Consider the following 17698-nt stretch of genomic DNA (forward strand, 5'->3'; position numbering starts at 1 on the left):
AAATCCACGCAGCTTTTACTGTGAGACTAAACAATACTGTTATTACTTTCAGACAGAATGTGCAAATTTTATCCGTCTACTTCACAACTTCAACAAGACGCATGTCTATGCATGTGGTACGGGAGCTTTCCAGCCTATATGTGGATATATCGACCTGGGACCCCCTACAGAGGTAATGTACCCTGACTTTACTGAAAATAATGGTCTACAGATGTGGCTGCAGCTAAAGTATGTTCAAACTTTATTATTACCATGTCCTGGTTACCTCCTCGGTGAAGAAATCTTCTCACTTGGGTGCAAATTTTTTTAATGAATGTAATGAAGATTCTGTTAAGGCTGGTTTTAAGCATGGAGCAGAATAAGAATTTTCAATAATGAAGCTTCGCAATAAACTATAATTTCATCACCAACTGCAGGTTTCTCTATGTCTGCATGTCTCTGTATATTTTACAACTCAGAATGTCCACATAATAGCTTAGAACTAGGGAAGAATATTACTATTACCTAAAGGTGGTTCTGTGCACTATACGGACTTGAAGTAATTATTTATTCAACCAACCTATTGCACAATTATCCACCAGGATTTTCCCAGCATAAAATGTCAAAGCGGGAACCCCTAACACTCTGTCCAGTTTATTTGGATTGCAGCCTTTCCATTGTACTCCCATCGGAGTTACAACAATAATACACTGGAAGGGCTGAAGAGTTTGTTCACATAAGGTTTATTTTGTTACGTGTATTATACTTGTCTTTATTGCAATGCCTGGCACACAGCTGTATCAATTGGGGGAAGTCCTTTGAGAGCACAAGCCAACAGTGAAATCTTGAAGGCGGGGGATGGTGCATTGGAAAAATGTGGAAGCAGTGCCAATGATTTTCTGTCCATCTGAAATCAATGGATGGAAATCATTGGCAGTGCACCATTGGTTTCCTGATAAGCTGCTGTGCCACTAGCGTGGATTTTTGGAAGACATTGCTTCACTTTTGGCAACACTCAGTTATCCACCAAGTTCCATTCTTCACCAGCATGACTCATCCATGAGGACATATTTTGGAGGCTCTACCATCGTGCTATCAACATCCTGAGGTTCACCATTGAATATAAGCTGAACTAGACTAGCATTATAAATACTGTGGCTACAAGAGCAAGTTAGAGGTTAGGAATCCTGCGGCAAGTAACTCACCTCCTGATGCGCATCAATTGGACACGAGGCACAAAGCTTCGGTAAAAGAAGGCTTTTATTAACTAACAATGGAACTATCAGAACTTTAACACACTATCCCAGACTGAAGGGGTCCCGCCCGAGCAGGGGGTCTTATACCTCTCCCAGGAGGCGGAGCCCGACTGGGATGTGCCACAACAGTAACAACCACAGGTGTATCAATCCCACCCTAGCCCAACAACAACATTAGAACAACCCAACAACATTATTAGAACAATCCCACAGTGGGAACCAACGATGGTTCACCACACCTCCCAACTCCCCAAAGCCTGTTCACCATCTACAAGACACAAGTCAGGAGTATGATCGGATGCTCGCCACTTGCCTGGATGAGTGCCGATCTAACAACACTCAAGAAGCTCGACACCATCCAGGATAAAACATCCTGCTTGAGTGGCACCCCTTCCACAAACGTTCACTCCCTCCACCACCGGCAAATAGTGGTAGCAGTGCATATCACCTGCAAGATGCACTGCTAGAACTCACCAAGGCTCCTTAGGCAGCATCTTCCAAACCCATGGCCACTACCATCTAGAAGGACAAGGGCAGAAGACACATGGGAACACCACCATCTGGAAGTTCCCCTCCAAGCCACTCACCATCCTGACTTGGAAATATATCGCCGTTCCTTAGTAGTCACTGGGTCAAAATCCTGGAACTCCCACTCTAACAGCATTGTGGGCTGCAGTGGTTCAAGAAAGCAGTGGTTTCAGATAAAGCTCGGCACAACATCGTGGGCCGAAGGGCCTGTTCTGTGCTGTACTGTTCTATGTTCTATGTTCTAAAGCAGCTCACCACTTCGCAAGGGCAATCATGGATGGGCAATAAATGCTGACCTTGTCAGAGACACCCCCATCTGGTAAATGAATTAAAAAACCTATTGCATCAATTTACTTCTTGTGTCATGGCCTCTGCATTACTCATCGTTTCAATTAACTGCTTCAGACATAATTAATTACAAAAATTGTATTGTGAAGGAGTAAATGCAATGGTTATGACCCAGTAGTAAGAAAAACACTCAGCCTTTCAACGAGAAGGTCGGTATGGAAGGAAATACTTGCAATATTTAATACACCCCTCCTATGGGTCCACTGCTATGAGTTCCAACATTCTTTAGTCATGTTGGTTGCATTTCCTTTTTGAACTGGTTACGAATGGTTGCTGGGGATTCATTCTATGCATGGAATAAAAAAAAATCTCACAAAGCATGTCCAGGAGGAGCAGATTCACTGTAAGATGTTACATGAGGCTTTCTCCACGCTGATCAGGAAACAATTCAAACCATTACCATGAGTGTTCGGATGTTCACAACTTCTAACAGCAAGGTTAGGCCAGTAATGCTTTGAAGTACTAAAGATAACTTCACATTGACATAACCAAATGTGAACTTGATGTTCCTGTGTGGAGCGCATACACACTTTTCTCATCTTGGCTTCCTACTCACTCTTCTTCAAATATAATATTTTTGGCAGCTTTGGAGCAGTTCAGAGAGGAAAATATGACTTTAAATCTGTAATAAATAATAAAGCCCTAAACTCAGGACAGTGAAGGGGAGATAATTCATTTTATAAATAGTTCCTCCAACATTACTTTTCCCCTTCATCAGCTGAAAAACATTTCACATTTCAATGACACACTTTGCATGTTCTCTCTCTCAGCGTGAAGTAAATATTTTACATTTTCACTTCTTGCACTGTCACTGTGATAGTGGCACTGACCCTGATAGTGGCACCTATAAAGATCACGTTAACTGTATGACTCTTTATGACTGCTCTTTCTGGATTCCTGAAAGGAATGCTACTGTTTTGTAATATATTCATCTCAAATATATAAAACTGTAAAAGGTATGTACACGATTGAAAGATTTTAAGCTTTCATCTGTGCTTGCTGCTGGTATTCATAATGCACCAAATCCACCCCACCCTTTTCATAAATAAAAGCGCAAATTAATTTAAAAATTAATAGGGCGATCTTACTGGCTCATCATGCCGGTCAATGGGCGGGGCGAGCTGGTAAGATGGCAAGAGAGGTGAAAAATCGGGTTCGCACCCGATCTCTCGCGTCTCGCAATCTTACCAGCCCTGGATTTCCAGTTTGACCAGCCTCATGCCCAGGAAGGGCACGAGCTTGATTATAATATTTAAATCAATTTAAATGCTAATTTAAATCTTATTAGTGAGCCCAGGACGCGATTGTCCATGCTCACTTGCCTTAACGGCCACGATGGTGAAGACCGTCACCAGCGAGGATCAGTCATGGTCCCCACAAACAGCGACTTGACACGGTGGCCTCACAGGTAGGATTGGAGGCCATTGAGGCTCCCCCCGGATGGTCAGGGGTAGGGGGAACAGTGCCCCTTGGATAGAGCCAGCCTGGCACCCTTGCGTTATCCACCGGGCACTGGGTAGTGCCAAAGGAGTAGAGTCTGAGGGACGGGGCCTGAGGGGAGGCAGGCAGCAGGGAGCTGCGCATGCTGCAACTGGGGCTCGACTGAGGCGAAAGGAGCTGCGCACTCTGCAACCAGAAATTGGCTGGGCTGGGGGGAAGGGCAATAGACTAGGCTGAGGGGCGTGGGGGCGGGGGGACAGTGGCGATCAGGCAAGGGTGGGTGGGGGGTGATATCCAGGGAGATGGGGGGTGATCAGCTGGGGAGACCAGCAACTGGGGAGGGGGCAGGCAATATATGGGGGGAGGTGACTGACATATCTCACTGTTCTGAATAGAGAGATCTGTGCATGCACAATTGTACCCTCTGGTGTGAGCAGCTGGCTTTCGGTAAGCTTAGGCCCCATCCCCTCGCCCTGCTGATGGGAATCAGATATTGCAAATGCATTAACTGCCATAAGATTTCATTTGTGGCCGTGCCAAAAGTACAGATCTGAAACTCTCCTGTTTTCACAGTCAACGTATCAAAGCAAAAAATAACCTCCTTCCTCCCTCTCCCACCTCACCATGCATGGAAGTTTCAGGGGCTTTCCCTCCCCACTACACCCCCACTCCCTGCATTCAGAGCTGGCGTGGTGCCAACCTGGTAGTGCCAACCTGTGCCAGGGAGCAATGTCAGGGGTAATTTCCAGGCCACTGCCTGGCTATGTCTTTCTCCCGGGGTGGCTATGCTCACCGTTACAAACCTGGGCGGATCCCTACGACAGTTCATGTCTGGGTGAACCTGTTGTAAAACGCGCTGATATCACGCGCTGATATCATGTCAGCAAAGTTTGAAAATACACCTTGGGGGAAAGATATGGCCTTGGGAGGTCTTTAATTGTATTTAAATGTATTAATATCAGGACATGTACCTGATTACATCAACGGCGAGAAGCACTGAAAATCAGAGATTGCGATTTCGCTGGTGAGATTCATGACTTCTGGATCTTGCCGGTTCTTGAGCCCCTGCTGTCATTGCCATGGACAGAGATGTAGGTTCAGGATCACCCCCCCTACATTCCCCTGTCCACGGATGCTGCCAAACCTGCTGAGTTTATCCAGCAATTTCTGTTTTAATGCGATTGTTATTATCGACTGATTTCGGTTCATTGGCAACAAAGTAAGAATGATATACATGAGTGCGAAATCTCATGGGGACTAAAGTACTGGGGGATTGAGAGAGAAGAAATAGTTTGTGAGATGATACGTTATATACAGCTGTCAAACTCTCTCTATAATTTGCAGAAGTACTGGACAAGTGGGATAATTAATCTGATATGCCATTCCTGTCACAGTGACAAAAGGGCTTAGGATCAACTGAGGTACAAGTAAATCTGACACAAAGATGGAAATGTGAAATCCTGAGGAGGATGTGACGGAACTGATTATTTAAGAGATTAATGAGAAAAACAGATTCATTCTGACAGGAAGATAATGTCACTAATGGAGGAAAAGAGGAAGATGGTCCAAAAATAAATTGCAGTGTTAAAAAATTGTACATCTCCTTGTGCAAATTTTACGTTGATATTTAAGTATTTTTTTATTACTGTCACAAGTAAGCTTACATTAACACTGCAATGAAATTACTGTGAAAATCCCCTAGTCGCCACACTCTGTGCCTGTTCGGGTACACTGAGGGAGAATGTAGCATAGCCAATGCATCTAACCAGCACGTCTTTCGGACTGTGGGAGGAAACTGGAGCACCCAGAGGAAACCAACGCAGATGCTAGGGGAATGTGCAGACTCCGCTCAGACAATGACCCAAGTCGGTAATCGAATGTGGGTCCCTGGCGCTGTGAGGCAGCAATGCTAATCACTGTGCCTCTGCACTGCATGTGGAAGTGATTGGAGCCGAAATGCAGATCTGAAATCTCCAAATTTTAGCCTTCCTTCTTGTTTGTTATAATTGTGCTGTCAGTCCCTTTTCAGCAGTTCAGCTTGCATGTTACATGAACTCAAAGTAATAGAGAAAATAATGGGACTTAAGATGCACAAATCTCCTAGGCCTGTTAGTTTCCGTCCAAAGATATTAGGTGAGATCTATTAGAGATAATTTTGCAATAGATTCCAGGTTCAGGAATTGTGCCTTTGATTTGGAAAATTGCAATTGCCACTCCATTTTTCTGAACAGGGAAGGCGAGAGAAAGCAGGCCTTCAGAATTATATCTTCAGAAACAAAGGGGTAAATTTTCCAATCCAGCCGGTCGCAGAAATCATTGTGGGTGGGATAGACAATTTAATAAACCGTGAAAAGCTTTGTTGTCCTCGGCCAGAATTTCCAGGCTTGGGGTGGGTGAGCCTGGAAAATCCTGCCCAAAGTGACTGAGACTGTAGATGAATATCAGCTTATCACAGAGTCATCATGGATTAGTGAAGAGTAAATTAATCTATTTGCTGGACTGGCTGTGCATGAATGTTAGGCAGATTAATGGGTTTGCAGGCATGGGAACCTGTTAAATTGCCTCGGCGGTCTTCCCATATCCTTCCCACCTGTCCCCAATTCGACGGGGATGGGCAAGTCCAGGGGGGGCCAACCCATTCTTGGTCCTATTGAGGGTCTTAAGTGGCTATTTTTGAGGCTTGTGGGAGAAGCTCAGGGATGGGAGGGAAGCCTGACAGAGTATCCTGCTCAATCCACCTTTCTTGACCATGACTTTGACTCCAGTGCTGGGACTGAGTGAATGGTGGAAGTCTCATCTCAGTCAATTTACACTCTAAAGAGCATTAAATGGATAAGAGGTCCCTGCCAACTGTTGGGTGACAGGGCAGGAAACCTTGCCATGTTATATATTGCCTGTTTTCTCTGTGGACTTCAATGAGGCATTTGTTTAGGTTCGGCACAAGAGGTTATTGTCAAGAATGAAATCACATGTATTTGGAGGTAACGTTGAAACATGGGTTTATTTTGGCAATTAAGAAACAGAGAGTAGGAAAAAAGGTTTCATTCTGTAACTGGTGGCAATTGGTCAATCTGAGGACAATTCGGGGAGGCAGTGGTGTAGTGGTATTGTCACTGGAGTAGTAATCCAGAGACCCAGAGACCCAGGGAAAGAGCTGGGTTCAAATCCCACCATGGCAGATGGTGACATTTGCATTCAATATAAAAAAATCTGCAGTTGAATGATGACCATGAAACCTTTATCAATTGTCGTAAAAACCCATCTGGTTCACTAATGTCCCGTGGGGAAGGAAATCTGCTGTCCTTACTTGGTCTGGCCGACATGTGGCACCACAGCAATGTGATTGACTCTCAAATGCCCTCTGAAATGGAGGGCAGTTTGGAATGGGCAATAAATAGTGTTGTTCCAGCCAGTGACACCCACATCCTGTATATGAATTTAAAAAAACTCTTGTTCCCCAATATTGAAGTCTCAGTTTTGCCCATGTATTTAATGGCTTGGCTGAAGGAATAGTAAGCTGTATATCAAATTTGACAGATGACATTAAGTTAGGAAGCACTAAATTGTGTGAGTCGGAAGTCTACATGACAAAGGAACCTGGACAGACTAAGTGAGTGGGCAAAACTATGGTAAATGGAGTTCCACCTGAGGATATGTGAGGTCATTGATTGTGGATTAAGGAAAGACAAATCCGAATATTTTCTAATTGATAACAAAGTAAGGGCTGCAGAGAAGCAAAAGAATTTGGATTGTAATTGTATACGATACACTAAACCCTAATTGCATAGGTGGCAAAAGTAATTCAAAAGCACGATGGAATGTTGCTCTTTATCTTGAAGAGGTTGGGATTCAAAGGAGAAAGTTGTGTTTCAGTTGCATTGGGCCTTGTTCAGATTCCATCTGAAGTATTGTGGTCAGTTTTCGTAACAAAGCTCAGTAAAGATATGGTGGTATAGCACACATTTACCAAAATGACAGCAGGGCTTAAAGAGTTAAATAATGAACAACGGTTGTACATAGTTAACTTCTATTCTCTAGAATTTAGAGAGGGGATGATCTAATCAAGGCTTTTAGGGTGATTAAGTGATTCATTAGGGTGGACACAATAGTGGAACCTTATGATGTTCCTGGGAGTGGGAAGCAAGGTGGATGGGGAAAATTAATTTGGCATCAGGCCAAATTTCCACTTCCTGACTCCAGGATCAGCTTTTACAATTAAATTCTCGAACTTTTAAAGCGGTTCGAGCTTCCCGACGACAAGCATCGGGATGCCATTTCGCATGCATTAAAAGGCCAACTCACCAGAATTAAATACCCCTTCCACGAGTGAGAAATACATGCCCTCGGAGTTGTGATTGCAGATACGTGGGGCGGGATTCTCCGGCCCTGCTTGCCTCAAAACCGGAGAATCCCCCCAAGGTCAATGGTTCTTTGTATGGTCCATCCCCTGCCCACTACACTTCCCATGGCGGGCAGGATGGGAGAATTCTGGCTGTGGTGTGCAGCAGGTGAGGTAGTCAACTTGCTGGACTTGGAGTGAGTAGCTATTGCTTTTCTTCCTCTTTGGGGAGCATTTTTCAATGAGGCGATGATTGGGCATTGGCTGTCTCAGGGGCACTGGGCAGGGTGGCTGTCCAAGGGAGGCAGTGAGTCCGGGGCATGGCAGCTGGCTGAGGGAGGAGGAAAACTATCCGGGCAGGAATGGAGCCAGAGATGGTGGCAGCCCTGACATTCACAGCTGAGGTCGAGGCAGCCTGCTGACTGCTATGCACTGTTGACTATGATGGCATTAGTGGGCATCTTCAGGTCGCCCGAGGCCTAGACGGGCCAAGCAGGTGCACCCTCTTTGGACTGACCTGCTGAAGGTGATAGGGTCACAGGCGAACGTTAGGTTGAACGACAGGGCACCCTATGTGTCCTGGGATGAAGCCCCCGGCTGCCTTTTGGCATTTCTCCTCGATTTGGGTGTCCAATGGCACCTCCCTCAATCCTGAGGAAAATGGACACCTGGAGGGAGGTCAAGGTTCCTCATCCCCCTCTTGCCTGGCCACTGTTGCACTGCACCCATGGCTAGAACAATGGAATGTAGGTCCGAGTACATATCTGGCAGCCACTGTATGATCCACTCGACCCGGCTCTCCAGACGGGTGCCACCTTTTCCACTGAGGTAACCAAAAACTCACTCCCAGAGTCGTGGCAGCAGACAGTACGTGAATGGATTCCTCCAGCCTTCAGTCTGCACTGCCAATGACCTCTGGCACCATTTGATGTTCCTCTGCCTGTCTCTGCACTTCCAAACTCTTTTATGGATGAGAACAGAGGCACGTCAACTGCATGGGGCCCAGCAGAGGCCTGGTCTCCAGCAGTCCGAGAGTCTCCAAGTGCCCGGGACCTCGGCTATCACTTCCTCCCACAAGCTGTGGACTCATGTCTGTGACGTGCCCACCAGATCGTGACTCTGAGCATAATACGGCACACATACTCCTGAGGTTAACAGATCTGCACTGGTGGACGGTACAGGTAAACACCGTGATGGTGTATCCTGTGAGGATTCTGAGAACTCGTGCTCAAAGGTGATGTCTGGGTGGAGATGGTAGTCGAGTTGGAGTAGGTTCTCTCTGCCTCTTTCTTTTGGTTTTTGTTCCGGAATCTGCAGTCGAGGACATAAAGAATTAGTTCATAGTTAAACACAGTCCATTTGCCCACCTACGTTTCCTGCCTTAATCATGTATGAGCATTAGCTAACACAAGGCTGGACGTATCCTCACTGGATGGCTGTGACATTCCAGTCTCTCTAACCACACAAACTCGGTCTCAGTAAGTTTCCCACAAGGGGTGAAAAGGTGCCCAGACCAACAGCCAGACTGATGCTCCTGGCGTGTAGGGAACGAATGCCTGTCCAGGTGCCCTTCAGATATGACATCTAGACCTGCTACCCACTGAGGTAACGGTAAGACTTCATGTCCACCTCACCGCATAATTCACTGCACTATGGACAAATGCATAGTTAATTGGCTGGCCTCTGCATAATCCCCGCATGGTTCCCAGTTCCTGAGGAGGACTGTCACTCAACTACGCTCCCACTGCCGAACTTATACCCTGGACTGGAAGATTCTATCCAAAGAAACGATTTCCTCTGGTGGGGGAGTCCAGAACAGGAGGGCCTAATCTTAAAATTGGAGCTAGGCCATCTGTAAGTGAAGTCAGGAATTTTGATTTCACATAAAAGCTCGTAGGAATCTGGAAGACTCTGAAAAGGCTTTTGCGGATAAGTCAATCGAAATTTTCAAGATTGCGTGAGGTGAAATTTTTGGTAGGTAAGAGTACGAAGGCATATGGAATGAGGAAGGGTTTATGAAGTTGAGGTACAGTTCAGCCATGGTCTAATTGAATGTTGGAATAGGACCATGGGCCTTAATGGCCTTGTCCTGTTCCTGTATTCCTAGACAACAGCTTTTTTTTGAAAAATCAAGTGAAGTTTATTTGTTAGTCACAAGTAGGCTGACATTAACACTGCAATGAAGTTACTGTGAAAAATCCCCTAGTCGCCACATTCCAGCATTTGCTCGGGTATACTGAGGGAGAATTTAGCATGGGCAATGCATCGAATCAGCAAGTCTTTCAGACAGTGGGAGGAAACCGGAGCACCCGGAGGAAACCCACGCAGACACGGGAAGAATGTGCAAACTCCACACAGACTGTGACCCAAGCCGCTGTGCGGCAGCAGTGCTAGCCACCGTGCCGCTAATCAGATGACACCAAGGCCATAGAGGTTTCTTGCTTGCTCCTGTATTGTAGACAGCAGCGGGAGCAACATATGCTATGTCTGGCAGCACATCAACAATATCAAAGTGTCTTCTGCATAGCTGAGTGATAAATGGTAACGTTTATCTTTTGCACACAAAATGGAGTGGGAAGCTAAGCATACAACCTGTTGCACAGGAATATTAAAATGATTCAGTCATGCAATCTATGATTTATGCTGTGATTTTGAAACATTTGACTATCTTGAAATTTGTCTGTTGTGCCAGTGGGAAAAATGGGAATCGTTCAACAGGCCAGATCTTAGACGTGCTGCATTAATAGTATTCAGCATTGCCGTTCCTCCCACTCATTTGGTTATCTAGGGGTTTACTGGGGATGGGATGCAGAAAGTAGAAACCTGAGAAGTAATGAAGATGTATTAAATGATAGGCTGTTAAACCCTAGTAATGCTATTGGCTCTGACGTTGGTTAATAACATGTAGTTAATAGCCTGTCTCCCATAGTTATATTCCTATCTATCCACAAAATGTCATGAAAATGTTTTAATGTGGTTTATTCTGAGGCAGTGAAAATCCTTGAAAATCTCCATGTGCTCTTTTAAATTCTGCAACTAATTTAGTAGACTGCAAGACTTTGAGATATGAATGATTTACTTTTGGTTGCATCTGATCTCTTAATTTCTTGTAACTTTACTAACAGGAGCTTTCGTTGAAGCTTGACCTTGAAACTCTGGAATCTGGAATATTGAAATGCCCTTATGATCCCATCCAGCCTTTCACGTCAGCTCTTATAGGTAAGACAGTTGTACATGGATGAGGACTTGAAATAATAACGTTGAATGAAGGAATTCCTGCTTTTAACATGGGCCAAATGTGCAACGATCGGGCTGTAAAGATTACAGCTATCAGGTTTACATTGTCAAAATCATGCAGGTTAAATATTGCTTATGAAATAAATTTTACACAAAAACTAACTTCTGGAAAAAATACGTATTTGTGTAGAACTCAAAAGGCGCAGGATGAAAATGATCTGTCACGCAATGACAGTGGACAACTCAAGTTATTTTCATCCAAGTGCCTTCAGACCATCTGTTTGTACTTTTAGCCAAATTCTTAATCTGTGGGTCAGCACAGCCATTTGCTGTGAAGTATATCATGGACTAAACGCTACATTTCACAAAGAAGTTCCATTGTGGAGTATCAGGTCTAAAGAATTCAACATGGAGCTGCCACAAGGGTAAAGCTACATGTGGCTCCAGTTAATCGTATATGATTACCAACTGACTGACCACGATGTTTTTATCTCTTTGCCTAGCATGTGAGCTGTGTCTCCCTGCAAAACTCAGTCAATAGTCAATTCTCTGAAGATATGTCATTATATCAGAATACCCAGAAAGAATTTTAAGGTAATTGTCAATGGGGGAAAATAACAGTTTTAAAACTAAATCACTGCCGATTTCCTAAATGGATGTTTTTATAAGATCCCAGTTTTCCTGCATTCACACAACATGCCTTTGATACTTGCAGTTATGTTGAAACTGGAGCTACTGTTACATTGGCCTGGAGTTTTCATGGTTTGTGCTATTTTGGCACAATCCCCCTTATAGCAAAGTAACCAATTCCATTTGCAACTCTTCGGATAATTAAACGGCCAATATTTGTGACACACAAGTGCCAGGCAATGACCATAATCAAATAAGAGAGAATCTAACTACTTCCCCTTAACATTCACCTGCATCACATCACCACTGCTGAATTCCCTGCCCAACATCAACTTCTGGGGCAGCCGCTATTAACCGCAATCTCAGTTAAATCAGTGTGGTGACTGCCCCTTTAAGGGCAACAAAGGTCAAGTGACCCTTACTTTGGAAGTAAGGATCACATAGCCACATAAAGGGAAAGGACCACAATGAGCCACATAAATACTGTGTCTGCAAGAGCAGGTCCGATGCTAGAACTTTTGCAGTGAGTTACTTACCTTCTGACTCCCCAAAGATGTTTGACCATCTACATAGTGCAAATCAGGAGTGAGATGGTAAACCCGTCCTGACTCCTGCTAGAAGCAGGCCCTACCAACAAAACTGGCCACCAGAATTAATCACCATTGGCAGTTTCTGATAATTGGGCTTGTTTCCAGGCTTTTGGTCACAAGTGAAGCCTTTGCCTCTGAACCAGGAACTTGATGGCCACAGGGAGTGTGTCCATATTGTGACTGAACTGTTCGATTATCAGTCTGCAAATCCTGCCATCACAACCTATGACAGGTGGTAAGAATGGGTAAGAGTCCGAGGGCGGAATTTTCCCACCTCACCCGCCACATAGCAGGCAGGGAGCAGAACATGCAAAGGTCTGTTGACCTCGGGTGGGATTTTCCGGTTTTGGGACGAGCGTGGCCGGAAAATTCCGCTCCTAGTCAGCCATCCTCGATGCAGAGTGGCACCCCTCAAACTTCAGGCTCGCGACCTGCCTCAAGAAAAACAAACTATGGAAAACAAACATAAGCATGTGCTTTGGCATTTTAAAAATTCATTCGTGGGACATGGGCGTCGCTGGCTGGCCAGCATTTATTGCCCATCCCGAGTTACCCTTGAGAAGGTGGTGGTGAGCTGCCTTCTTGAAACACTGCAGTCCACGTGCTGTGGGTTGACCCATAATGCCATTAATTCCAGACATTTGACCCAGCGACTGCCTCATGTGTCTTCAGATGTTGGACTGTCTCTAAGTCTAACTCTTTGCTCTTGTTGTCTCCATTTTCCGATTGGCTGTCCCACCTCAGCCACCCAGTCGGGCTGCCAATTTCTGAACACTAAGGGCCTTGCATTGGTTCTCCAGCCTTGGGAACCTATATGCCATCCCTGATTGGATCGTGAGCTTGCTTCTTGTCTTTAATTGGCTGGATCTTTTAAAACAGCAATGGGGGTGTTTATTACATGCCAGATTGGGTTGAAATCCTCTGTTGGATTCCCGACCCCTGAGTAAAAGTTCATCCCCTTGATTGCACCCAAAGTAGAAACTCTAACCTGTTATATTGCTGTATAGGGAAAGTTACCAAATTAGAAAAGTTTGCAAATTACAATAGCTCATTTCCCCCAAATCTTTAAAAATGACAGTGTGCATGCTCAACACATTGTTGTAGCATTTACTTTTTTAATGGAAGAATTCACCAGCTTAATATTTATATTAAATGGTAAAGCAAGGTTATGCAACCACATTTAACACATGATTGCTATTTTCACAAATCATGATATCTCCTTGTGTGCAAAGAACCTGTCATTTCCATCTTAGTAAGAAGTCTCACAACACCAGGTTAAAGTCCAACAGGTTTATTTGGTAGCAAACGCCACTAGCTTTCGGAGCGCTGCTCCTTCGTCAGGTGAGTGGGAGATCCCACTCACCTGACAAAGGAGCATCGCTCCGAAAGCTAGTGGCGTTTGCTACCAAATAAACCTGCTGGACTTTAACCTGGTGTTGTGAGACTTCTTACTGTGTTTACCCCAGTCCAACGCCGGCATCTCCACATCATTTCCATCTTAACCAGAGCTTCGTAGATTTGCAAACTGAATTGAAGAAATCTCTTTGTCTCCAAATAGGCTTAAGAGAAACATGTGGCGATAATGGGAAGGAAATTCCTGACAGGAGTAAATGAATAATTGAAACATTCTGCCTGTGGAGAGGAGCATTATAAATTCACGAGTGAAAGGACAAAGGAAGAACTTTGTGGGGTTTATGCTTTGAAAGTTTAGCTATGCACTCTGGAGTAAATGGCCAGCAGCTTTATGTCCACTGAACTCCATGTTTTACTTTTTAAGTAACAAAGAATTTCTTTTGTTGTCTTTTGGCCTTTCCTCTGGGTGCTGATGTTGCTGTGTTACTGACCTGAGCATTGTTGATCAGCCACAGCTACTTGAAGTTCATCATTGCTGCCAGAAACAAAAATAGATTGATTCCATTGTCGATTTTCGTAAAAACCCATCTGGTTCACTCATGTCCTTTAGGGGAGGAAATCTGCTGTCCTTACCTGGTCTGGCCTACCTGTGACTCCAGACCCATTGCATTGTGGGTTAACTCTCAACTGCTGGGCAGCCAGCAACTCCCATGTCCCAGGAATGAATTTTTAAAAATTCAGTGAATGAATTTACTTCAGTTCTATGGATACCATTCAAACCAAGTGGCCCATTCTCACCTGCAAGCTGGGTTAGTTGTTCATGGGAGTTGGAGGAAACACCTCAGCCAAGCCTCATCTTATCATAGAATCATACAGCTGCTTGCTGCTTGTTATGGAAGTCGGTGAGCTCAGTTGGTTGGACAGCTGGTTTGTGACACCTACAGCACAGGTTCAATTCCCATTCTGACTGAGGTTATTTATGAAGTCCCTGTCTGCTCCACCTTACCAGCATCCCCCCCCCCCCCCCCACCCCCCTCCATCCCCCCCACCACCACCAACTATGGTGTGTTTTCCAGTGGCGGAGGTGACCTACCATTGGCCACTGACAGGATTTTCCAGTCCAGCCTAAGTCCACGGGATTCTGCATGGCTCACCTGTCCCACCACCAGGGCATTTGTGGGGGGATAACCGGAAGTTCCTGATGGTGTGGAAGGCCGAGGTCTGAAGGAGTGGTAGCAGAGAATCAACAGTGACTTTCAAAAGAGAGTTGGACGTAATCTTGAAGAGTAAAATCTTGCTGCAAAGCTTTGGGGACAGGTTTCATAACTAGACCATTTACGACTGGCATTCCACTTGTCCCTGAGCTAACCTCCTAACATCATATCCTCAGCATCACCAAGATCGAGACTTCATGCATGATTTGTTTAAGTTCATGGCCCTTTTAAATATTTTTGCCTGGCTGTGTATGTGCAGTAATTTTAAAAAGATAACTTCTGCATGGCATGCGTGGGAGGTTTTGGTTTGCCATGCAGCCAAATGGTCGCATTGCTTCTAACTCTTTAACATCTTGGGTCTCCAGCCCTCTGCCATTCAATGTGGTGCTGAAAATCTTATCATGACTTTGTTACCTCCAGACCCAAATATTCCAAAGCACTTTTTGCTGACTTCCCACCTTGCACCTTCCAGAAACTTAAATGTATCCCGAACTTCATCCCTCTCCATTTTCTTCCTTCTTTCAGTCCCATAACCCGCCAAAGTTTATACACTCCTCCAATTCTGGTTTCTTGCATATTCCCTTATGGGCGGCATGGTGGCACAGTGGTTAGTACTGATGCCTTACAACACCAGGGACCCGGGTTCGATTCCCAGGTTGGGTCACTGTCTGTGTGGAGTTTGCATGTTCTCCAAGTGTCTGCTTAGGTTTCCTCCGGGTGCTCCAGTTTCCTCCCACAGTCCAAAGGTGTGTGGTGGATTGGCCATGCTAAATTGCCCCTTAGTGGCAAGGGGACTAACTAGGGTAAATGCATGGGGTTATGGGGATAGGGGCTGGGTGGGATTGCGGTCGGTACAGACTCGATGGGCCGAATGGCCTCCTTCTGCACTGTGGGATTCTATGATTCTTCACTCCACTGTATATTTAGCTGTATGCTCTGTATTTTCCTTCTTGAACATCTCCATCCCTCCACATCTCTCTCCTCATTTAACATGTTCATTGAAAAGCTACCTCTTTGACTATTGCATTGGTTGCCTGTCCTAGTACCTTCTTAGGTGGTCAAGTGTCAAATTTTGTTCAATAATTATTCCTGTAGTGTATTTGTTGGAGTGGGGCAATTTGGATAAATCTTATGAAGTCCCAGCAAGGGATGATGTGGTGGATGGTCTGCTTTCATACTGTATTTTTCTTGTGCTTCTCCAGTTTTACAGATAATCCAACCCACCCACCCCACTCCCATTCCCTTCTCCCTCCTGGTTCCTTCATCAGTAATTTTAAATCTGTACTCTCCAACTACCAAATCCCCTGTTAACAGAAACAATCTGTTTGCCCTCACTTGAATCTCACCCAGCCTAACTTCCCACTGGTAGCTAGACATTGATTAGAAGTGAAAACCTTGGCTATTTTTTTTCTGAGCTCAGGAATACTGTTGCTAATCGCGCACTGTTAGAGTTGAGCTCAATTAACTGAACACTGTTGGGAGAATTGAACCAATGAATTTTCTATCTGTGTGGCTCAGTTCCAAACAGGGTTCCGCACTTACCGACTGAACTGCAGTTGAAGTTTTGGGACACATTTTTTCAAAGCCGTAACGAATAACTACTGTGCGTGTAATCAAGTTGTATATTTTTTTTGGATGCGCAATCATTTCGAGAGAATTAACCTTGCACCCAGCTCACACGAAAGGGATTTTCCAGTTACCCAAACTCCAATGAAAAATTTGTGCCTGTGACCCATATAATGAGAATAACTGTACTTGCGCCTGGGAACATTTAACACTCAATATGCTGATTGCAAAATGTGACCTTAATTGGTACCCTTTTCATTGCCTTGCATAAATCTGATAATCTCAGTTCCATAAAATTGTAAAATTTGAGAGTGTGATGTTTACAATTATTAGATTAAATAATAATTCATCTTATAATTGTGACCTGACATAAAATCAGAGTCAAACAGAATATGATCATTCCTTCCAATTGTTGGAACGTTGTTCACTGGTTTAATGGGATTTTCCAACTTTGTTGCTGCCACAAGAAAATGTCAATTTGGCAACAAAACGAAGACTTGACAAATGGCAGCTGATGATGATGGGAAGAAATAAAAGTTAGTGCGGCTGTAAAACTAAATTTTCCCACAATAAACCAAGCTAACCTTTCATCGTTTACACCATGAGCAGCAGAAAGAAGGTCAAGGCGCAAGTTTTCCGCAATGATGATGTTCTTCTGTGAATCTGAGAACATTGGTTTAATATCCCCATAAAACCTCTACAGTGTAAAGAATTCTGTTCACATTATGTTTGTTCAGTAATCTCACAGTTTTCCTGCAATCCCACTGTCCGCTTTTAAAAATTAATTCTGAGGGATATAGGTGTCTTTCACAAGGCTAATGTTTATTGCCCATTGCTCACTGCCCTTGAGAAGATAGTAGTGAGCCATATGCTTAAACTGCTGGCGAAGGAGTGCTATTAGGGCATTCCGGTGTTTTGACCCCATGATGAAGTTCATTAGATTGATTCCAGAGATGAGGGATTTGTCTTATGAAGAGAGATTGTGCATGTTATGCCTATACACTCTAGAGTTTAGAAGAGTGAGGGGAGATCTAATTGAGGTGTATAAGATGCTAAAGGGGATTGACAGGGTAGACATGGAGAGGATGTTTCCTCTCGTGGACCAGCCTAGAACAAGAGGTCATGGTTTTCGGATAAGGGATGGCAGAATTAAATCCGAGATGTGGAAAAAATCACTTCTCTCAAATGGTCATGAGTCTGTGGAATTCACTGTCTCAG

The 17698-nt window shown here is 44.5% G+C and overlaps 1 protein-coding gene across 1 annotated transcript in view; it reads left to right on the forward strand.

Moving 5' to 3' along the window:
* LOC144479266 (semaphorin-3D-like) overlaps window positions 1-17698 on the forward strand; it is a 105034-nt gene that overhangs the window by 31783 nt on the left and 55553 nt on the right. The window contains exons 4-5 of the mRNA XM_078197935.1: window positions 53-172; window positions 11016-11109. Coding sequence (XP_078054061.1) covers window positions 53-172; window positions 11016-11109 — 214 coding nt within the window. The remainder of the gene's footprint in view (window positions 1-52; window positions 173-11015; window positions 11110-17698) is intronic.

Source organism: Mustelus asterias, chromosome 25 (assembly GCF_964213995.1).
Source record: "Mustelus asterias chromosome 25, sMusAst1.hap1.1, whole genome shotgun sequence".
NCBI lineage: Eukaryota > Metazoa > Chordata > Chondrichthyes > Carcharhiniformes > Triakidae > Mustelus > Mustelus asterias.